At 22.0% G+C, this 19,715-nt stretch overlaps 6 protein-coding genes across 6 annotated transcripts; 3 read left to right on the top strand and 3 right to left on the bottom strand.

Annotated features, from left to right (window-relative positions):
- Window positions 1–24: 24 nt before the first annotated feature.
- On the top strand, window positions 25–774 carry PY17X_1222900 (uncharacterized protein; the record flags this gene model as incomplete). Its single annotated transcript, XM_723434.1, has 1 exon — window positions 25–774. One exon carries the CDS (start codon window positions 25–27, stop codon window positions 772–774), a length of 750 nt encoding a protein of 249 aa, XP_728527.1.
- Window positions 775–1,475: 701 nt separating this feature from the next.
- PY17X_1222800 (uncharacterized protein) lies at window positions 1,476–4,469 on the bottom strand (the record flags this gene model as incomplete). The annotated part of the gene is made up of 1 exon (XM_720366.2): window positions 1,476–4,469. One exon carries the CDS (start codon window positions 4,467–4,469, stop codon window positions 1,476–1,478), a length of 2,994 nt encoding a protein of 997 aa, XP_725459.2.
- Window positions 4,470–6,377: 1,908 nt separating this feature from the next.
- PY17X_1222700 (chloroquine resistance transporter, putative) lies at window positions 6,378–9,558 on the bottom strand (the record flags this gene model as incomplete). The annotated part of the gene is made up of 13 exons (XM_720367.1): window positions 6,378–6,454; window positions 6,578–6,632; window positions 6,734–6,778; window positions 6,874–6,966; window positions 7,075–7,131; window positions 7,233–7,283; window positions 7,437–7,519; window positions 7,632–7,707; window positions 7,886–7,957; window positions 8,089–8,221; window positions 8,327–8,420; window positions 8,551–8,898; window positions 9,468–9,558. 13 exons carry the CDS (start codon window positions 9,556–9,558, stop codon window positions 6,378–6,380), a joined length of 1,275 nt encoding a protein of 424 aa, XP_725460.1.
- A 1,173-nt stretch (window positions 9,559–10,731) lies between these two features.
- On the top strand, window positions 10,732–11,592 carry PY17X_1222600 (uncharacterized protein; the record flags this gene model as incomplete). Its single annotated transcript, XM_720368.2, has 1 exon — window positions 10,732–11,592. One exon carries the CDS (start codon window positions 10,732–10,734, stop codon window positions 11,590–11,592), a length of 861 nt encoding a protein of 286 aa, XP_725461.2.
- Window positions 11,593–12,837: 1,245 nt separating this feature from the next.
- PY17X_1222500 (uncharacterized protein) lies at window positions 12,838–15,357 on the bottom strand (the record flags this gene model as incomplete). The annotated part of the gene is made up of 1 exon (XM_720369.1): window positions 12,838–15,357. The coding sequence occupies one exon, from the start codon at window positions 15,355–15,357 to the stop codon at window positions 12,838–12,840; it is 2,520 nt and encodes an 839-aa protein (XP_725462.1).
- Window positions 15,358–18,906: 3,549 nt separating this feature from the next.
- On the top strand, window positions 18,907–19,533 carry PY17X_1222400 (uncharacterized protein; the record flags this gene model as incomplete). The annotated part of the gene is made up of 1 exon (XM_720370.1): window positions 18,907–19,533. One exon carries the CDS (start codon window positions 18,907–18,909, stop codon window positions 19,531–19,533), a length of 627 nt encoding a protein of 208 aa, XP_725463.1.
- Between the last annotated feature and the right edge of the window lie 182 nt (window positions 19,534–19,715).

Here is a 19,715-nt window from a genome sequence, read left to right as displayed (position 1 = left end):
GTATAAAAAAGAAAAAAAAAAAGAATGAGTAAATATAAAATAGCATCATCATATATGATTTGCTGTTATGGCGCTTTCAAAATTTATTTAACATATAAAAATTATTTCCTCGAACAAGATTTGACCCAATCTAATAAATTGTTAAGTATTAAAAATAATATGCTTACTTTTTGTGAAAAAATAAACAATAATACAAAGGAATATAATAACACATTATTATTAAATAGTAATGTATTTAATGAAAACAAATCGATAGAATATCAAAATAGTTTTAAAAAAAATGGAAAATATCACAAAAAAAAAGATATAGCATTTTCAAACACAGAAATGATACCTGTTGAAATGGGGGGAAATATAAAATATACTAAAAAAGAAAATCTTAATAACAATTTATGTGATATGAATAATAATGAAATAGATTGTAAAAATATGGAAGAAAAGGAAATTAATAATGAATTAAGTCAAGATATTATTAATTTAATTGAAAATATATTAAAAAAACATAAACTAGTTTTATTTATGAAAGGAACAGCTTTAAACCCATTTTGTAAATATAGCAAATTAGCAATAAATATTTTAAAATTAAATAAAGCAAAAGAAATATATACTGTAAATATTTTAAATGACGATATGTTAAAACAGTCTTTAAAAATATATTCTAATTGGCCTACATTTCCTCAATTATATATAAATGGGAAATTTGTAGGGGGAATAGACAAAATACAGGAATTACATGATAATAAAAAACTTGAAGAAATGTTACAAACTATATAAATTATATTCATTTTCACAAAATATGATTAAGTTTTGCATTTTATTATGGCCTCGTGTGTGCAAATGTGTATGTATGTATGTATATGTATATATATATATATATTAATTTATTTTTTTATTTATTATTTTATTTTTTTGTTTTATTTTAATACAAATTCCATATCTTGAAATCACAAGGTTTATACGAATAAGCCGAAGCTTTCGAGTTTGTAAAAACACAAAGGAGTATTAAAGTGGCCATAGATAAGACCTTTAGTATCCTGTTGTTGTTATTTTCGGTAGTATATTTTTTTTATAGTATATTATTTATTTTTATGTTTTTTATATGGCTATTGGAAAACATCCAAAAAGTGAAAAATAAATATAATGCAAAAGAATGGGCATAAATAAGTATGGATAAATATAGAAAAGGTAATGAATAAAACATATAAATGTGAACATTGCTCGCCTAGTAATTCGAATTAAGAAATATGCATAAAACTGGTGAAGAACAATAAAACGCTATACTTATCTGTACACATGCATATATAAAATTTGTAATAAATAAAAACATCAAAAAAGTGAGTATGGGCATGTTACATAACAAATAATTAAAGCGGAATTAATATGTGGATATTATTCTAATTTTGAGCATTTAAAATACCAAAAAATAAATAAATGAAAGACAAAATTAAAATAGATGAAAGACAAATAGGGGGAAATTATATAAAACTGAAAAAGTCATAAGGGAAAAGTTTCCATATAATGTGATTTTTTTTTGGAATATAAAAATGAAAGAAATTGTTATATTTTTCAAAAAAATGATGCAAATATTTATTATAAATAATTTTATCACTATAAACTAAACTTGATTCAGGTACATATGCAAAATATAATTTTTGATCATTTTTTGGATATGACTTTAAAACCTCATTTTCCTTTTCACCTGATTGAATATTATAATTGTGATCATGATAATTGTTTTTTTTTTCATTTAATAAATTATTTCTTTCTAAAATATTATGATCAATATTATTGTTAATATGTTCCGTTTCTTCATTATTAGTGCTAACTAAAATAAGATAGTGCACAGAATTTTGATATTCAATCGGGTATTCAGAAAACAGTTTTTTTTTCCAATTATTAGGAGCAAAGCAAATATAATCCCAACTAATAACTACTGCATGATAATTCCAGTATTTATGTTTAACTATATTTCCAATATGAAAAATTGGATTATTTTTATAAATTCGATTTCTTATATAGTTTCCTAAAGCAAAATCATAACTTTTTCCAAATTCAATTTTTTTATCTTTAGGTAAAGCTTCTAAAAAGATAAAATTATTATTATTATAAACATCATAAGAGTATATATTAGTGTCATTATTAATATAATTATAATTGTTTAATAAGTCTTCATATCCATCACTATTTTTTTTTAAATTATTTGAAATTGTTTTTTCAGAATTTATATCTTTATGTTGGTTTTCTGTATTTTTGTAATGTTTGCTATGATTATATAGAATCTTATTATCTTGGAATTTCGAACTTGCTGCATTTAAATTTTTGAAGCATTTTATCACATGTTTTTTGGCTTTTATTGCGGTGTGTAATGTTGGATGTGCACAAAAATAGGGAGATGCTATATGTACATAATAATGACATTCGGATGTTGTATAAATTTCAACAACTTTTGTATGTAATTCATTATTATAGTGCAATGAGCAAACAAAATATATGGTGGTTATATGATCATATATCTCATCTAGTGAAGTTTTACATTTTCCTCCTTTTAAATCTATAGCTAATACCTTATAAAAATATTCAGAATCTGTTTTTAGTGTTTCATATGGTTTATCTACCATATATGTACTAATATAATGTGTTTTATTTAATTCTGAATAATAATTATTTGAAAATAAATTATAAAAAAGAAAATCATAAAATGAACTATGTGATATTAAATTGTTTGATTTATTATTCAATGGGGTAGACAAAAATGGATCTTTTAATGTTTTTGATGAAGTATGTGTTATATTTTCAAAATTTGTAGAATTTTTTTTATTTTGAGAATTTTTTTGCATTTTTAATGTAATATGATTTTTATAAATTTGATTCATTTCTTCCATTTTTATATTATAATAATTTTCTTTTTTTGAATTATAATCTGTTTTTAATACTGGAAAAGTATCATATGTTTTTTCATAAAAAGGAATACCTTGATTTATTGAAACAGAAGAAAGACCTAAAGGAATTATAGGATATTCTATATTTCCATCTTCTGTTTTTTTATATTTAATAACACTATTAGGTAAACATACTTCATATATATAATCATCATTTTTTACAAAAGTGTAACATTTATTTATTATATTTCTTAATAAGAAATGATTAGGAGGATTTATTTTATCTGTATAATTACAAAACATATATGCACTTAAAGTTATACGATATATATATTTTATATTTGGATATAATGAATTTATAATTTTATTTAATTTGTCTTTTAATGTTTTATAATACATATTACTATAATTATAATAACTAAATGTTTTAAAAAAATAAATTTCATTATCTAATTTTTTTAAAATTATTTTATATAGTTTTGACAAATTTGTGTTAGTATGTTCATATATTCGAAATATTAACGGGTAATAATTTTTATCTAATTTATAAAAACTATTAACTTTTAAATTGTTATTCCCACATATATATAATACCTCAAACATATATTCTCCATCTGTATAATATTGTACAATTGTGTTATTACTAAATAATAAATCATTATTAATTAAATAGAGTGATGTAGATGTATGGTGTTTAAATTTATTTAAATTATTATTTGCTATGAAAAAAATATATTTATTTATACATAATTTTAATATATTTTCATTATATGAAAATACTTCAATACACAAATTATCTATAGATAACATTTTTCCCTTTATTATATGGTTTTTGACTGTTGTATTATTATTTATATTTTTATATATTCGATTTTTATGGTATACATTTATTTTATGTTTATAAAAAATATAATCATATAATTTTTCAAATCTACATTTTAGTTTGTTACTCGTATCTATTTCGTTGTCTTGATACTTTTTTTTATAATAAAAAGGGGATATACCACCATCTTCACCATCTTTATCACCTTCACTATTTTCACCATCTTCACCATCTTCATCACCTTCATCACCTTCACTACCTCCATTTTTATCAACATGTTTGTATTCGCTAGCTTCAGTATCCTCATTAGTAATATTATTCTGAATACCAAATGAAATACTTTTGTTTTCTGTATCGTTAATATCATTTCCATTATTAGAGAGATCAGATGTAAGATCCGTCGCTGAATCTATTGATATTTCATTTTCAATTTTTGAATAAATTTCATAATTCAATCTATTATTTGCATATTCCAAGAGATAATTTTTTTTTAGTTTTTTTTGTACATAATTATTGAAATTATTATATTTTAAATTATTAAACAAGAATTCATTTGAGGTACATATATTTTCATTATCATCATTGTTTGTTTTAGTTAATAGGCATATAAAAGAGTCGTTACCAATTGTTATATTTGTGTATTTTTTATTTCTAGGTATGTTAAGTAATTCACTAGATGCACTATAATCTAGTTGTATTTGATATTTTGTATTTAATATGCATAGACATACTAATATATTTAACGATAATACAAGATATATAAGCATTTTATTATAATTGCATATTATTATATAATAAATTATTTAACACTCCATCAATTATATGATTTAAAAAATATGTGTGTATTGATATATTTTTCTTTCTTCCTTTTTTAGCAATTAAAAATAATAGCTAGATAGGAATATACATTTTTGGGGGGGGGTTTACAGCTTTTCTTTTTATTTCCTCAAATGAACATACTACGACACGTTTAAATTATATCATTAAAGAGGAAGGCATATATATATATTAATAATATATGTAATGTATTCAAAATTATTTTAAATGTGTATATATATATTTTTTTTTTTCAAGTTTGCATTTTATTATTTTAATAATTAGTTACATTATCCCGTTTTATTTTTATCTTATAATTTATGTAGATATCTTATGTTTGACGAGTTTACAATTTTTTATACATCCAATAATAAAATGGTGGATATTTTTGAACATAACTCAATTTAGCTATAATTTTATTTAATTATATTATAACCTACATAAAACATGGCCCTTTGATATATCCTATTTATTTACTTGCCTATTTATTTATCTATTTATTTATTTGCCTACTTATTTATTTGCCTACTTATTTATTTATTTGCTTTGCCTTTTTGCTTTGCTTATTTTATTTTTTATGCATCATATTATTCATTGTGTAATCTTTATTATTTTTAAGATCTTTTATAAAATATACAAAAATATATAAATGTGCTCTCTTTTTTTTATAGTAATGACGTTATGGCGACGTGTTGCCAAATTAGCTTTATACTATATATATGAGCATATTGTGAAATTTTTTTTTTTTTTTTTTTTTGCATACCTTTTTATAATTTTTTAAATACGTATATAATTATATGTATAATTACAAAAAAAAATTATGCATTAAAATTTGGATAATTATATAAGCTTTCGAATAAATTTATATATTTTGAACTTTATTATATTTTACATGAATTTTTTTTTTATAACATTTTCAAGATAAATATGTATTTTTCTTGGGTTGAAAACATAGCCATATTCATCATATATATTATACATGCTTAATATAATGTGATTATAATAAATGTAAAAACATTTTTTTCTCTAAATTAAAAATAAAAATTTTGTTTTTAAACAAATTATTCATTAAAAAAAATGATGATATACACATAATTAAAAGAAAGAGAAAAGAAATATGATAAAAAAGAAAGATTTATGAAATATATGGCGAAAGATATTTCAAAAATCTTAGCATAAGGTTTCTTATATTTTTTAATTAGAAGTTAAAATCTTGATTATATTTTATTAAAAAAAAGAAAAAAAAATATAATTGTAATGTCTTCTAAACAACGAACATGTTTTCTATACATAAACAAATAAGGATATAAGACAAAAGAAAATATAAAAAAATAGAATAATAATTTCTCTACATTTATATTTTTTTAAGTCTGTGTTTTTGTATGCCCACATACATCATTATATATATCCGAAAAAAAATAAAAAAATTTAAGAACCTTGTGTGCACATTTAAAAAAGCTTTTTTATTTTTATTTCTTTTTTCTTACAAAAGATGATTAAAATTAAAAAATCTTTGGTAATCTGATTTTTTAATGAATAATATATAAAAGAATGTAACAAAATAAAGTTAATTCATATAAAATATTTTTTAAAAAATGAAAAATTCACAAAAAGAACAAACAATTATAATTTATATATAATAGCAGAATATCAGTATAATTTATAATTTACAAAATATGTATTAATTTTCATAAAAGAAAAAAAAAACACATAAATTTTATAAGATATAAATATTTATGAATAAAAATAAAGTATTACAATTCTAAAAAAAAATAATACATATATTTAATTATTAACATAGTTTGTATCTTTATGTGGCATTTAAAAAAAATATTTAAAAAATAAATATGTTGTATCTATTATGCCGTTGATGTTTCTATACAAGTTAATTCTGCTTCGGAGTCATTGCTATTTTGTGATTTTACCATTTTTTTTTCTACATTGAAAAAAAATAAAAAATGTATTAATGAGGTGTATACATAATATAATGTATGTAGACACACAAATATATGTATAAATGCAAAATTTAACTTTTATTTATATTATTTTTAAAACGAACTTTCTAATATGATATTTCCAATTCTGTAAATTATTGTTCCAAATAAGTAGCCAAACTGTAAGGAAGAAAAAAAAAATTATCAAGAAAAAAATATATTAAGAAAAAAAAATATATTAAGGAAGAAATTATTTATAATTTTTATTTCATAATCCTTACCAAAGTAAGAAAATCTAATATTCTTGGTTTTCTTACAGCATCACCCTATATAGACAAAAAAAAAAATATATATTATTTGTTAAAGTAAAAATAAGGGGAAAATATTTCGAATTTTTTTTTTAAGTTATAAAATATTTTACCGCAAGAAATTTAAAGTAATAAGCGATTGTTATGGCTGGTCCTTGTATACAACTAACAATGGTGTATGTCATTGTTGAAAATTTATCAATTATCTAAAAAGAAAAAATAATAATTATTTTATATGTTTTTTTTTTGGCTAAATTATGATATATATATATATATATGTGTGTGTGTGCATTTTTTTTGTTTTTTTGTCTTACATAACAAGCAAGTAAATTATCACATATGTTGAAAAAGGAAAATGTTATAAAGGTTTTCTGAAAAAAAGATAAAAAAAATTATATAATTATATTGAATATATTTATATATTATATTTTATTCGCTATTTTGCTTTGTTTGTTTGATAAAAATTTATTACCCATGCTCCCTCACAGTTATCACACATTTTGACCATGCCAACACCACAGTTCTATAAAAAGAAAAAAAAAATATACAAAATTAATAATAAATATAATTGTGTAAATCTATTAAAATATATACAAAAAACATGTTATATATTATAAAACATCAATTGAATAAAAATATATAAATTTCATTTTGAGAGTATAAAATTATTTCCTACCTCAACGACTGTATTTTGTCCATAAAATAAGCATCTTAATCCGTTGTTAATATTTGTGCTCATTTCAGAGAATGGCATATAAACTAAAAAAAAATAAAAATAAAAAATAAAAAATAAAAAAAAATAATAAAAAAAATGATACTATTAATAGCGAATGCTTCTATTCTTTTTCGAGTGAAATTTTATTTGCATTACTTTCTTTCAAAAAAGGAATATTATAGACTGGTAAAACTAAAAGGGAGGTAAAAAATTGGAACAAAACGACCATAGCCTAATAAAATTTAAAAATAAAAATAGCAAATTAAAAATTGTTAGAAAAATTTTAGCAATAGTGTGATTATAAGCGATGCAGTAAATTTGGAAAATTGCCCTATCGCCATTCTACTATTTTTTGTTTTGTTATTTTTGTTATTTTTTCGTGCACACGCCCGATTTGGCATATTCCTTACATTCAATCTTAGGATATTTATTTTGTGCTTTTTGAAGACAACCTCTCTGGTCATGTTTGAAAAGCTTAAAGGCTATAAAATGAAAATTGAAAAATATAAAATGTTGATAAAAAGGAAAAGAAGTATGCATGTATATGTATTAAGTAGGTGGTTAGATATGTATTTGTAGGGGATCTGTTGGTATACTATATTAATAAACTTACTATTAAGGCAGAAATCATAATTAAATTAAAAATGATTGAATTTTCACTTTGTGTTTCAAAAGATAAAAATGTTTCTACAACGGCTATAGTAATAAGTATAATGAATGCTCCCAAATAATTAAATAAGTGATATCTAAGAATAACAAAAAAATAATATTAATAATATTAATAAAATTTATTGATATTGCTATAAATACATGTATAATATTTCCCATCTTTCAATTCTAATTTTTTTTACCGATATCCAAGAAACATGAAACAAAAATACATATTAACTGGAATAATCAATTGCATTATAAATGACTGAATATTTCCCGTTGTTCTTGTGAGACCTTAAAGAGAAGAATAATAACAAATCCGTATAAATATGCACATACACATGCACATGCATACACATGAGTAGAGATCATGCGACATTTTAAAGCTTAATGCACTATTTTAGGGATAAAAAAAATAGCATACCGATCATACTAATTATAACTGTAGAAGCATCTAATAATGAGATAAGGAAAAATTGCCATCCAAAATTTTTTTGGCTCTCATTTTTATATCCAGAAGTTGAAGTTTTACGATAAATAAAATATAATAATTGGAAAACGACAATACAAATAATATTGTGTGTTTCTGAAGTAACAAAACTATAATTTCCCATTTTATTTAGGGTTCTTTTTGCAAAAACTTTATTCATTACACAAACACATAAATATAATATACTTAGGAAATAAACATAAACATTATTTTTCATTTCATTTCCAATTATTTTGAAAAATCTTTTGATACAACTTCGTCCTGAATTATCTCCTATTTCACCTACAAATATGTATATTATAATAAGTGGAAAATATATGTATCTTTTCTATATATAGAATATGCTGATATATATATATAGATATATTTATTGTTATAATTATATATTTTATCAATAACATAAATAATAAGTTTAGGGCAACTTGTACTATATAAGGTGTAGTGTTACTACCAAATAATTACCCTCTTAACTTTTTTGTTATGTTCGATAAAATTTTGTCAAATATAATTAAGCCATGTTTAAATCTCAAACATAAATGTTTGGAAGGGGTTATAAGAAAAACAAAGCAAAAAAGGATAAGACAAAATAAACTATAATTGAATAACTAATAATGTGTCAAAATATACATTTAGTTAATCATAGTTTATTTTTCCTTCCAAATTTAATAATTAATTTGTTCGGATCTCAATTTGTTTCTCTTATAACGTCCTTATTGTTTGCCTTCGAGCTTAATTATTTGACCTTTTTCATTTCGTTTTTTTCATTTCGTTTTTTTCATTTCGTTTTTTTCACTTCGTTTTTTTCATTTCGTTTTTTTCATTTCGTTTTTTTCATTTCGTTTGGTTATTACTTCCATTGGTTATTAGACTGTCCAATTCTTTATAGCGATCATCATTTTTCAAATTTTTTTTTTTGTTTTTTCCTTTTTTAATTACTGTCATTATTAATACACTGATTTGAATATATTTAAAAAAAACTGATATATATGTATATACCTTGGTGTTTTTTTACATATAATTGTATAACTTATATTAGGTATATAATATATATTTTTTTCAATATATTGTTTTATTCTCAATGTAATATTATATATATTAGATAGTGAAATAGTTCATACTATCTATTATATATGTAACCTAATATTAGAGAGAGTATATTTATTTATTCATTCATTTATTTATTTAAATTAGTATAAACTCTTATACTATATAAAATAAATAAATATAAAAAAAAAATTAGAACATTATAATGTATTATTATAATTGGTTATATATATATTTTTTTTTTATGTATGATGTGACGCTATTCAAAATGAAATATTGATATTTTCCATAAAAAAATATTATAATACTATATATAATAGTTCAAAAAAAAAAAAAATTATAAAAATAATATAAAATATGATTTTTTTTATAGTTTTAAAAATATCAAGAAAATCAATATGAATGTTTATAGTAGTTATTATGTGCATATATTAGAATTTTATTATCCAAATTTTTTTTTTTCCCATTATTGTCAGCACTTCTATATAGTCTGGTCTTATTTTCTAATACTTAGGGTTATTACTTATATAGAGCCCTTTTTATTTTTTTCTTTATATATATAATATATATTTTTTTTCCTATATAATTTTTTTATTATATTTTTATACGCAATTTCTATACAGGGACTCTTCTCATTATCTATTTATATTATTTTGGTCGACTCCTAATAAAACGAACAATTTTATTCGCCCTATAAATAATAATATATAGCACAGGCGAACATAAGCTATTTTTTATATGCTTAAAAATATTTAACTCGGTTTTTAACGCATTTTCAAATCTGAAAAAAAGGGAACATAACAAAAATATAAATTTTCGAAATATAGAAAAATTCGATGATAAAAATAATTTAAATAAACACATTGTTGGGTTTGAAAATAGTAAAGTCTGGTAAAAGAAAGTGAATTGAAGGGGAAAAAGGAAAGTATATTATTCCCCCAAAAAAAGTAAAAATAAAGAACCAGTCAATTATATATTAAAAACTATATATCATATAATTTAAAATAAATATTATATATATAACTTGTAGTATATACAGCGTTGCTGAGATAATTTTCCATTCTCCAAACCATGAATAAAATATTTTTAAGAAATGTTAATAAAGTAAAGAGAGATGGAGTATTTTGTAAATCTTGTATAAATTATAACTTGAATTTGAACAAATATGAAAATAAAATAAATTTTGAGACCAAATTAAATTTTTCAACTAATAAAAAAAATGCCGAAAATCCATTAAAAAAAAAAAAAAGTATTTTTTTAACATGGAAATGTTTTGTTTTTAATTTAGGTTTATGTATTCCTACATTATATTTATATAAATTACAATGTGATAAAAAAAATAATGGAAAAAATCATATTGGAAAAACAAGAGTTGAAAATATTGGAAAACCATTAATAGGTGGTAATTTCACATTAATAGATTATAATGGAAATATAGTTACAAATCAAACATTTAAAGGAAAATATTGTTTAATATATTTTGGCTTTAGTTATTGTCCTGATATTTGTCCTCAAGAATTAGAAAAACAAACTATAGTTTTTGAAAAAATATCAAAAAAATATGGCGACATTCTTACACCTATTTTTATTACTGTAGATCCTAATCGAGATACAGTAGCTCAAATAAATTATTATTGTAAATCATTTAATTCGAAATTAATTGGTTTAACTGGAACAAAAGATCTTATAAAACATGTTGCCAAGTTATTTCGTGTATATTACAATGAGCATGTTACTGAAACTGGTAGTCAAAATCAAACTGTTAATGACCAAAATAAATATAATTATTTAATTGACCACTCAATTATTCACTATTTGTTAGATACCGAAGGAAAATTTGTAGATTTTTTTGGTAAAAATTGTACAATTAATGAAATGGTAGAGCGAATATCTCAATATCTTGACGAACATATAGCTAGCCAAAAAAAATGACAAAAAAGACCAAAAAAAAGACCAAAAAAAAAACATAAAATATACCCTAATTGTACTATTTTAACTCATTGATTATTTTATACCACATTTCACATACTCAAAAATTAATATCTTTATTTACATGATTTATGTAGTCTCTAATTAGGGATAAAAGTAGGCACAAATAAAAATACACACATTATATTTTCTCAATGTATTTACATAATTAGCTATGTGGATAATTAAAATGAGTTTGTACATGCATATATTCAGTATGTGGATATTTATGTACATTTGTTTACTAGTTTATAGTTTGCTAATAGTGAAACAAAGATGAAAATATGTTTTGATGAATTAAGAAAAATTAGATCATCATATTAGCATTTATATTTTTAGTTTTTAGTTTTTTTCTTTTTTCTTTTTTCTCTTTTCTTTTTTTTATCAATAAACCTCTCTATTATTTGAGTAATTTAGCCTATTTGGCTACCTTAAAAATATTAAAAAATAAAAAATAAATCACGAAATAAAATGTAGACATGCCTATTATACATATTATATACATGTTTATACTAATTCAAGGTATCGTCATTCGGAATGTTTTAATAAAAAAGATGAATAAGTACTTTTTTGTAAGTTTATTATTTATAAAGTATTTTTTCGAAAATTATAAAAATCTTGGATAATAAGGAGAGCAAATGTTAAACATACCAATAAACTATATTAATATGATTAAATTTTATTTCAAAATAAAAGCAATAATTGGTATAAGTTTTTTATTACCCCTTTCTTTAACTCTCGATTTCCTTGGATGTATAAAAGTGAAAAAAAATGGTTAATAAAAATTACTCAATTTATGAAAGTCCTTGAGTTACAAAATTTATGAACATATATATTGTATATACAAATATATGTGTGCATTTACATGAATTATAAGAAAAAAATTATGTTTTTATAAAGTAAAATTTAATGTGTGCACAATAACCATACATATATTAAATATATTATATATACAACTATAAGCACATACAAAAAAGGTAATACGAGCATAAAATGCATATATATGAGTAATATATATATATATATTGGATATTTTCTCGCATATAAAGATTCGAATTTTATGAAAAAAACGAATAAAACCCCGAATCAACGGGGCAATAAAAAGTGCATAAGGCACAAACAATGTGCAGTATATATAAGAAATAAAGTATAGCATATGTGCCATATCTATGTAATATAAAATATGGTAGTTATTTCATTTTCTTAAAATTATTTATCACTATTCTCAGGTTTTTCTTCATTATCATTGTTTTCAGTTTGTCCGTTTTCTTCAGTAGGTTGATTTTCTTCATTTTTTTCATTTTTTTTTTCTTGCTCCAATTTTTCCTTTTGTTTTGCTAATTCTTCAGCTTCAATTTTTGAGAAATATTTTTGTGCCATTTGTGTAACATCATTAAACTCCTTTTCAACATCTTTTAATGAATAAACAGGTGCTTCATATAATTTTTTGTTTTTTTCTTGTTCTTGTAAAGAATCAATAGTTGATAAAAAGTTATTAGCTTTTGCTATTATTTTTTGGCTTTCATCTGATGCTTGTTTTTCACATTGTGCAATAATATTTTTTAAATGGGATATGATATTTCCTAAATTTTTTTGTTTAGATGTATAAACATCATATCTATAAATTATATCTTTTATACGTTCTCTTATTTCTTCTTTTTTAGTTACAAAAGCATTTTTATTTTCATCTATATTATCATATATCCAATTTTCAACATCATCTAAAGTTAGTAAAATAGAATCTCTTTCTTCATCAATTACAAAATCTTTATACATACCATTCAAACGATCTCTAGTTTCATAAATAATAGTTTCTAATTCATTGATATGTTTTAGTCTCTCTGCTTCTAATGTATCACTATGTTGCATATTTATTTCTGCTTCACTAAAATTGTATATATCTTTATTAGTATATGTTCCAGGGGGGGATATTATTTCAAGGGGTATAGTAGTATAGCATGTTTGTATTTTTCCTTCTTCACCTTTTTTCAACTCTGTTTTATTAGGGGTACTATTTTCAGGTGATGATTTATCTTCACTTTTTGATGGAGATTCATTATTTTTGTCTTTTGAATCATCAGCGGGTTTTTCTTCGGTTTTTTTTTCTTTTTCTTCTTTTGCTTTTATAACAGTTTTTGAAACAGTTTGAGCTCCCAAAAATGTAAATACATCATTAGTTGAAAATGTTGCCATAACATGAGATTCGACAATTTTATCATTTTTCTCGTTAATTTTAACAACACATGAACCCAATTCTTTTACACAATTATCTGGAAGGTCAGGACTATTTTCATAAAAAGCTGTTATTTTAATGTTACCTTTATCAGGTATAATAATTTTGTTTACTTTTCTTCTTATCGAATCAGTAGTATATAATTGTTCAACTCGAGGGTTTGCTCCAGATTTGTCATTCATATTTTCCCATTTCACACTAATTGGATGATGAACTTTTTCAATACATTCATATTCTTTTACTTTATAATACTTACTTAACATTGCAGCAGATAATACACAACCTCTAGCAACAGATTCATCTGCTACTAAGGTTTTTGATAAAGGTTTATTAAAATAAGATTGTAAGAAATTTTGAATAAATGGTATTCTTGTTGTACCTCCTAATATTTCTACAGATTGAGCATTTTTAACATCATTTATTTTACTAATAGCTATTGCTTTATCTAAAATATTTTTTAATTTTGTTAAGAAAAAATTTGAACATAATTCTTCATATGTTTCTCTATTTATAGTACCTTGACAATCTAAATCTTCATGTAAACATTCTACATGTATAGATGTTTCATTGTTTGCTGATAAAACCTTCTTTGTTTTAACTGCTACATCTTGTAATTTTACTCTCACTTTATTATTAATTTGTGCGGTTTCATTATTTTTAGATGTAAAAAATTTATCTAATTTTCCATTTCCCATTTCGCTTAATTCAATAGGACCATTTTTATATAGTGCATTAATTTTATAAGTATTTATAAATAAATTATTAATATATTTTATTAATTCATTATCAATATTTCTGCCTCCTAAAGTATTATCTGCTATATCACATAATATTTCACATTTATTTGAGTAAAATTTAGCAATACATATATATGTATTTGCATAACCAATATTAACAAATGCTACTATTGAACCATTTTTTTCATTAAATTCTTTCATTCTATACATACCATAATCTAAAGCAACAGCAGTATTATCACTAATAAGTCTTAATACATTAACATTTATTATTTTTGCAGCTGCTGCTAAACATTGAATTTGATTATTAGTATAGTTAGGAGGATAAGATAAAACTATTTCACTACATTCTTTTCCTATATATTTTTCTCCTAATCTAATTAAATATAATAATAAAGTGGCTATTATTCTAACAGCACTTATATTTTCTTTCTCATTTTTGTATTCTACACTATATCCTAAATATCCATGTTCACATCCAACTAGATCTCCATATGCTTCATTTACTTCTAAATCATCTTTTTCTAAACCTGTTCCTATTTTTCCTAATACATTTTTTATATTCCTACATGTATTTCGGAAATTAGATTTTACTTTTGCTAATGCATTATCACCTATTAGTCTTTCTTTTTCTGTAAATCCAATTAATGTGGGTGTTAATCTTTCTGATATATCATTTCTGACAATATTTATAGCCCCTTTATTTATAGTTGCAACTACTGAGTTTTCATTCCCTATATCTATTCCGAGTACTGACATATTTCCCTTTTTTGTTCGTTTTTTTGTTTTAGTTACAAAAATATCGCAGGAAAAAAAAAAAAATTACTAATCAGCTCTATGGAAATGTATACGAAATGGAAATGCAGCTTGTGTATATTTAGACGATTTTATATTTATGTTGGCAAAAAAAATGTGAAAATATTTTATTCAGTGTATATATAATATCTATTTGAATTCGTTTTTTTTTTGGCGTGTTTGTATTAGATATATCAGGAATATCGAAATAATTGTGTGCCTTTGTAGATATTAAAATTATTATGTTTTTTTTTTTTTTTTTTTTTTTTTCGATTATTTTTATTTAATTTGTTTTAAAAATAGGAAATTTTAATTTAGTATATTAATTATTTAAAAAATTAAGATATGAGATGAAAAAAAGCAGCATGACCCAAATTAAATATATATATATATATATTATGCTACTTATGCTTTATTGTGAAATTTGGGTTTTTTTCTAAGGATTTAATTTTAATTTTTATTTAATACGTTTTGAAAATTGCAAATTTTATTTTAGTAATTAATTGCTTAAAAAATTATGTAAATTGGAAAAAACAGCAAGATCCAAAATTAAATATGTATACATTTGCTTTATTACTATATTTTTTGTTTTTTTTCAAAATTATATAATTTTATTTAATTTGCTTTGGAAATAGCAATTTTTAATTTAGTACTCTTATTTTTTTATAATTAAGATATATCAAGTGGAAAAGGAAATATGGTTCGATTGAACACATACATTTATTTTGTGCTTTATTGCTATATATTTTTTTTCTTTAATTTATTTCGCTAACTTCGAGTATTAATAGTACACTGCATTTTTTAAATGGGCGGGAAAAATTAAGATAACGAACGAAGCATAAAACGTAGGATATATAATATGTATATATATATGTATGCTATATGTATAGGTATATACTTTTGTTTACTGCTTATAAATTTACGCCGGGTGTGCTAATTAAAGTTATTAATAAGATGGTATACATATATATAATATACATATATATATACAGTTTGCTCACTATATATTTTTTAAAGGTATGCTAAAAGGGGTGGAGAAAATAATACGCCATTCCATAGGTAATCCGGGGTACTCTATATACACGTAAGGCTAGTAAGCAATACATATAATAATAAATATATATATTATATTAATGTTATATCAAATTGTAAGCAAATATTGCATGTATATATACTGCAACGTACATAAATTTATGGATATCGTTATGTAGGTAACGCTATATATTATAAATGATAAACCGTCATTTTTTAGCATTTTTTAACATTTTTTAGCATTTTTTAACATTTTTTAACATTTTTTAACATTTGTTATTATTCATGGCACTAATAAAATATATCCGCTTTTTATTTTTTTAAATATGTATGTTTTATTATTATTACCACTAATACTCATTTTAAAAAATTGGGTGAAAAATAATTTTTTATTTTAAAAAAAAATATAATATCATGTTGCATTAAATGGAAATTTTCCATCAATTTAAAAAATTTATAATTATTTATTACAAAAGCATGTTTTATTTTTTCTACATAAAAAATAAATAAAAATAACATAATGTAATTAATGTAGCTTAACATTATTCATATATACTATAAGTTTGTATATACAAAAGTCCACTTCCATAATCCTAAAATGTATACTAACTTTATTTACATAATATATACAGTGTGTATGAATAAAAATAACACATTTGTTTCGCTTAACCGTTAAACATTTTGTTTATGCATATGAATAACTTTTTATTTTTAAAGAAAACATGCATTTGTGTTATTATTTTAATATATCTAAAATAAAAACAAAAAATGCGTAGGATATACAAATGTGTTAAAAATTTGCATTATATATAGTTATAGTAATATTGTACCTTTGGGGTTTTTTTTGTAAAAATAATTTATTTTTTAAGAAATATTCTATATGAAATTAATAATAAAAATTTTTGCCCTTAAGCAACTTTACGTTGTTTATCATTTTTTATGTAAATGAAAAAAAAGTATTTGAAATGTTTTTGTTCATTATATCTTTATTGTATATTAATTATATATATATTAAATAAAAATATATTCGCATGTTTAAATATGTTTTACATAATTCAGAAATATAATAAAGGGTAATATTTTATACGTGGTTATATGACTTATTTATTCGTTCACGGTATAAAATATTTAAAGTCATTTATTTTTTGTCTTTTGTTTAAACAATTTAATAAATTAGGTGAGGAGGATGAACTTGTAAAAAATAATATCCTCTTAAGCTCTCGAAATTATTCAGTAACATTTTTCTCATTTTTCGACCAAACAATATACATACAACTATGTATGTGCATAAAAAATATATAAATACTCATACCCCCTTGCACACACATATATAGAATATAGTATCATATGTAATAATACTTAAATATACAGGTACAATCTGATTGCTAGCTATATATTCCATGTAAATAGCCAAAATGTATATTTGCAGTGTTTCAAATAAATAAAAGACTTATTCGTTATCAGAATAGTTCGAGGTTTTACTATATATATATACATATATGAATTTGTATGTTTTGTTAATTTGTGACATTAGGTAATAGACTATTTCCTTATATGGATAATAGGATAATACTTTTACTAGGAATTAAATATTGTGCATTCTTCATATGTTCATTAATTTATGCAAACTCAAACAAAGGATTTCACACTCCAATTATTTTGAAATATATAAAAACTTTTTAACATGAACAAAAAAGGGACAAAAAATAATATATGCGAATTTATACAATGTCATTCCTGTATATTTGTTCTTTCAGGGTTTTAATTCCGTCCAAATCGGGCAAATGTTATTTTTTTCGTATATATAAATGTACGAATTTTTTATGAACAAATCTATATTTCTTTAATTTAAATAATAATATGTTCCTTTGTATAGTTTTGTTTATTATTGCAAATAAATTTTATATTTTACACCATTATTATAAAGAATTTTCTAAAATATTGATCTTGGAACATTTTCATGTGCAAGAAAAATATAACAGGAATTTGGAATAACTATAAAAAAAACAATGTATAAATATTTTTTTTTCATAAAATTTAAACGTGTGTAATATATTTTTTTAGTGAGTAAAATTATTTATATAATAGCAATATTATACTAAATATATACATGTTTTTATATTTCAAATGCATTAAATAGTCAAAAAAATTATTAACACGGCCGTTTTAATGTAAAAAAATATTTATTGCATTGTTTTTTCTTTTAAAGTTTTTAATATTGAAAATGTAAATGTGATAAAATTTCATATGCATCTTTTGCGAAATGTTTATTTTGTCACAATAAATTCCACGAAAATTATATATCTTTAATATTACTTAAAAGTATAATACTTTCACAATATATGCATATAATACACATATATATAATATATATGCAAATATTTGTACCATGCATACATATTTCGTATAGTTATATAATAAAATTTTCTGATTTAGCAATATTATCTTAATAATACAATTGTAATTAAAAAAAGTGAGAAAATGCAATTGTATTCAAATGGGAAAAAACAAATTTTTATTCGTATGAACAACAATGCTCATAATGTACTTAAAAGATATGTTGCGTCACAACCTTTAGGAATAAATATTCCAGAACCCCCTCCAAGAGAATTCTTACCAAATGGTGAACCAAAGAAATATCGATTGAATCAAAGGTACTATAACCATAAATATGATTGGGAAAGATGGTCATTAAGACCAGCAGGTGTTTTCCATACTTATTTGCACGGTGAATTTGCAAAGGATCATAAGCCTCATATGGCATGGTTATTACAATTTCCATTGCCATTAGCTTTTATTCCATATTTTTTATTTGCTTTTGGTTTATCCTTTACATTTCATCATATATCATATCTTGGAATAAAACCAAAGAGATTTACAGTAGAATGGGTCGAAGCTAACAAAGAAAGGGAACGAGCTGAAAACACAAATCCTGTCACACGATACCTTGATAGAAGAAGAAAAGAAAGAGGTCCACATTGGATTCTTGAAGATTATTTACCTGCACACCCATGTTATTTGCATATGAGCCAATATCATCATGATACTGAACTCCTTCGAAAAAGAGAAGAAGAAGCAGCAGAAAAGGAAGACAGTAGTGATGATTAAAGGCGGGTCACAAAGTTATAACAATTTTTAAATTGCACACGAAATTATATATGCACATCCATATAACGTATTTTTACATAAAACATTATGTAATTAATTAAAGTTTGTTCAATAAACGAACTGTTTTATTAATGTATAAAAAGGTATAACAATGTGCAATTATGGTCAATAATAATTTAAAA

The sequence above is a fragment of the Plasmodium yoelii genome, assembly GCF_900002385.2.
Source record: "Plasmodium yoelii strain 17X genome assembly, chromosome: 12".
Lineage (NCBI taxonomy): Eukaryota > Apicomplexa > Aconoidasida > Haemosporida > Plasmodiidae > Plasmodium > Plasmodium yoelii.
This window is presented reverse-complemented; position numbering and strand designations above follow the sequence as displayed.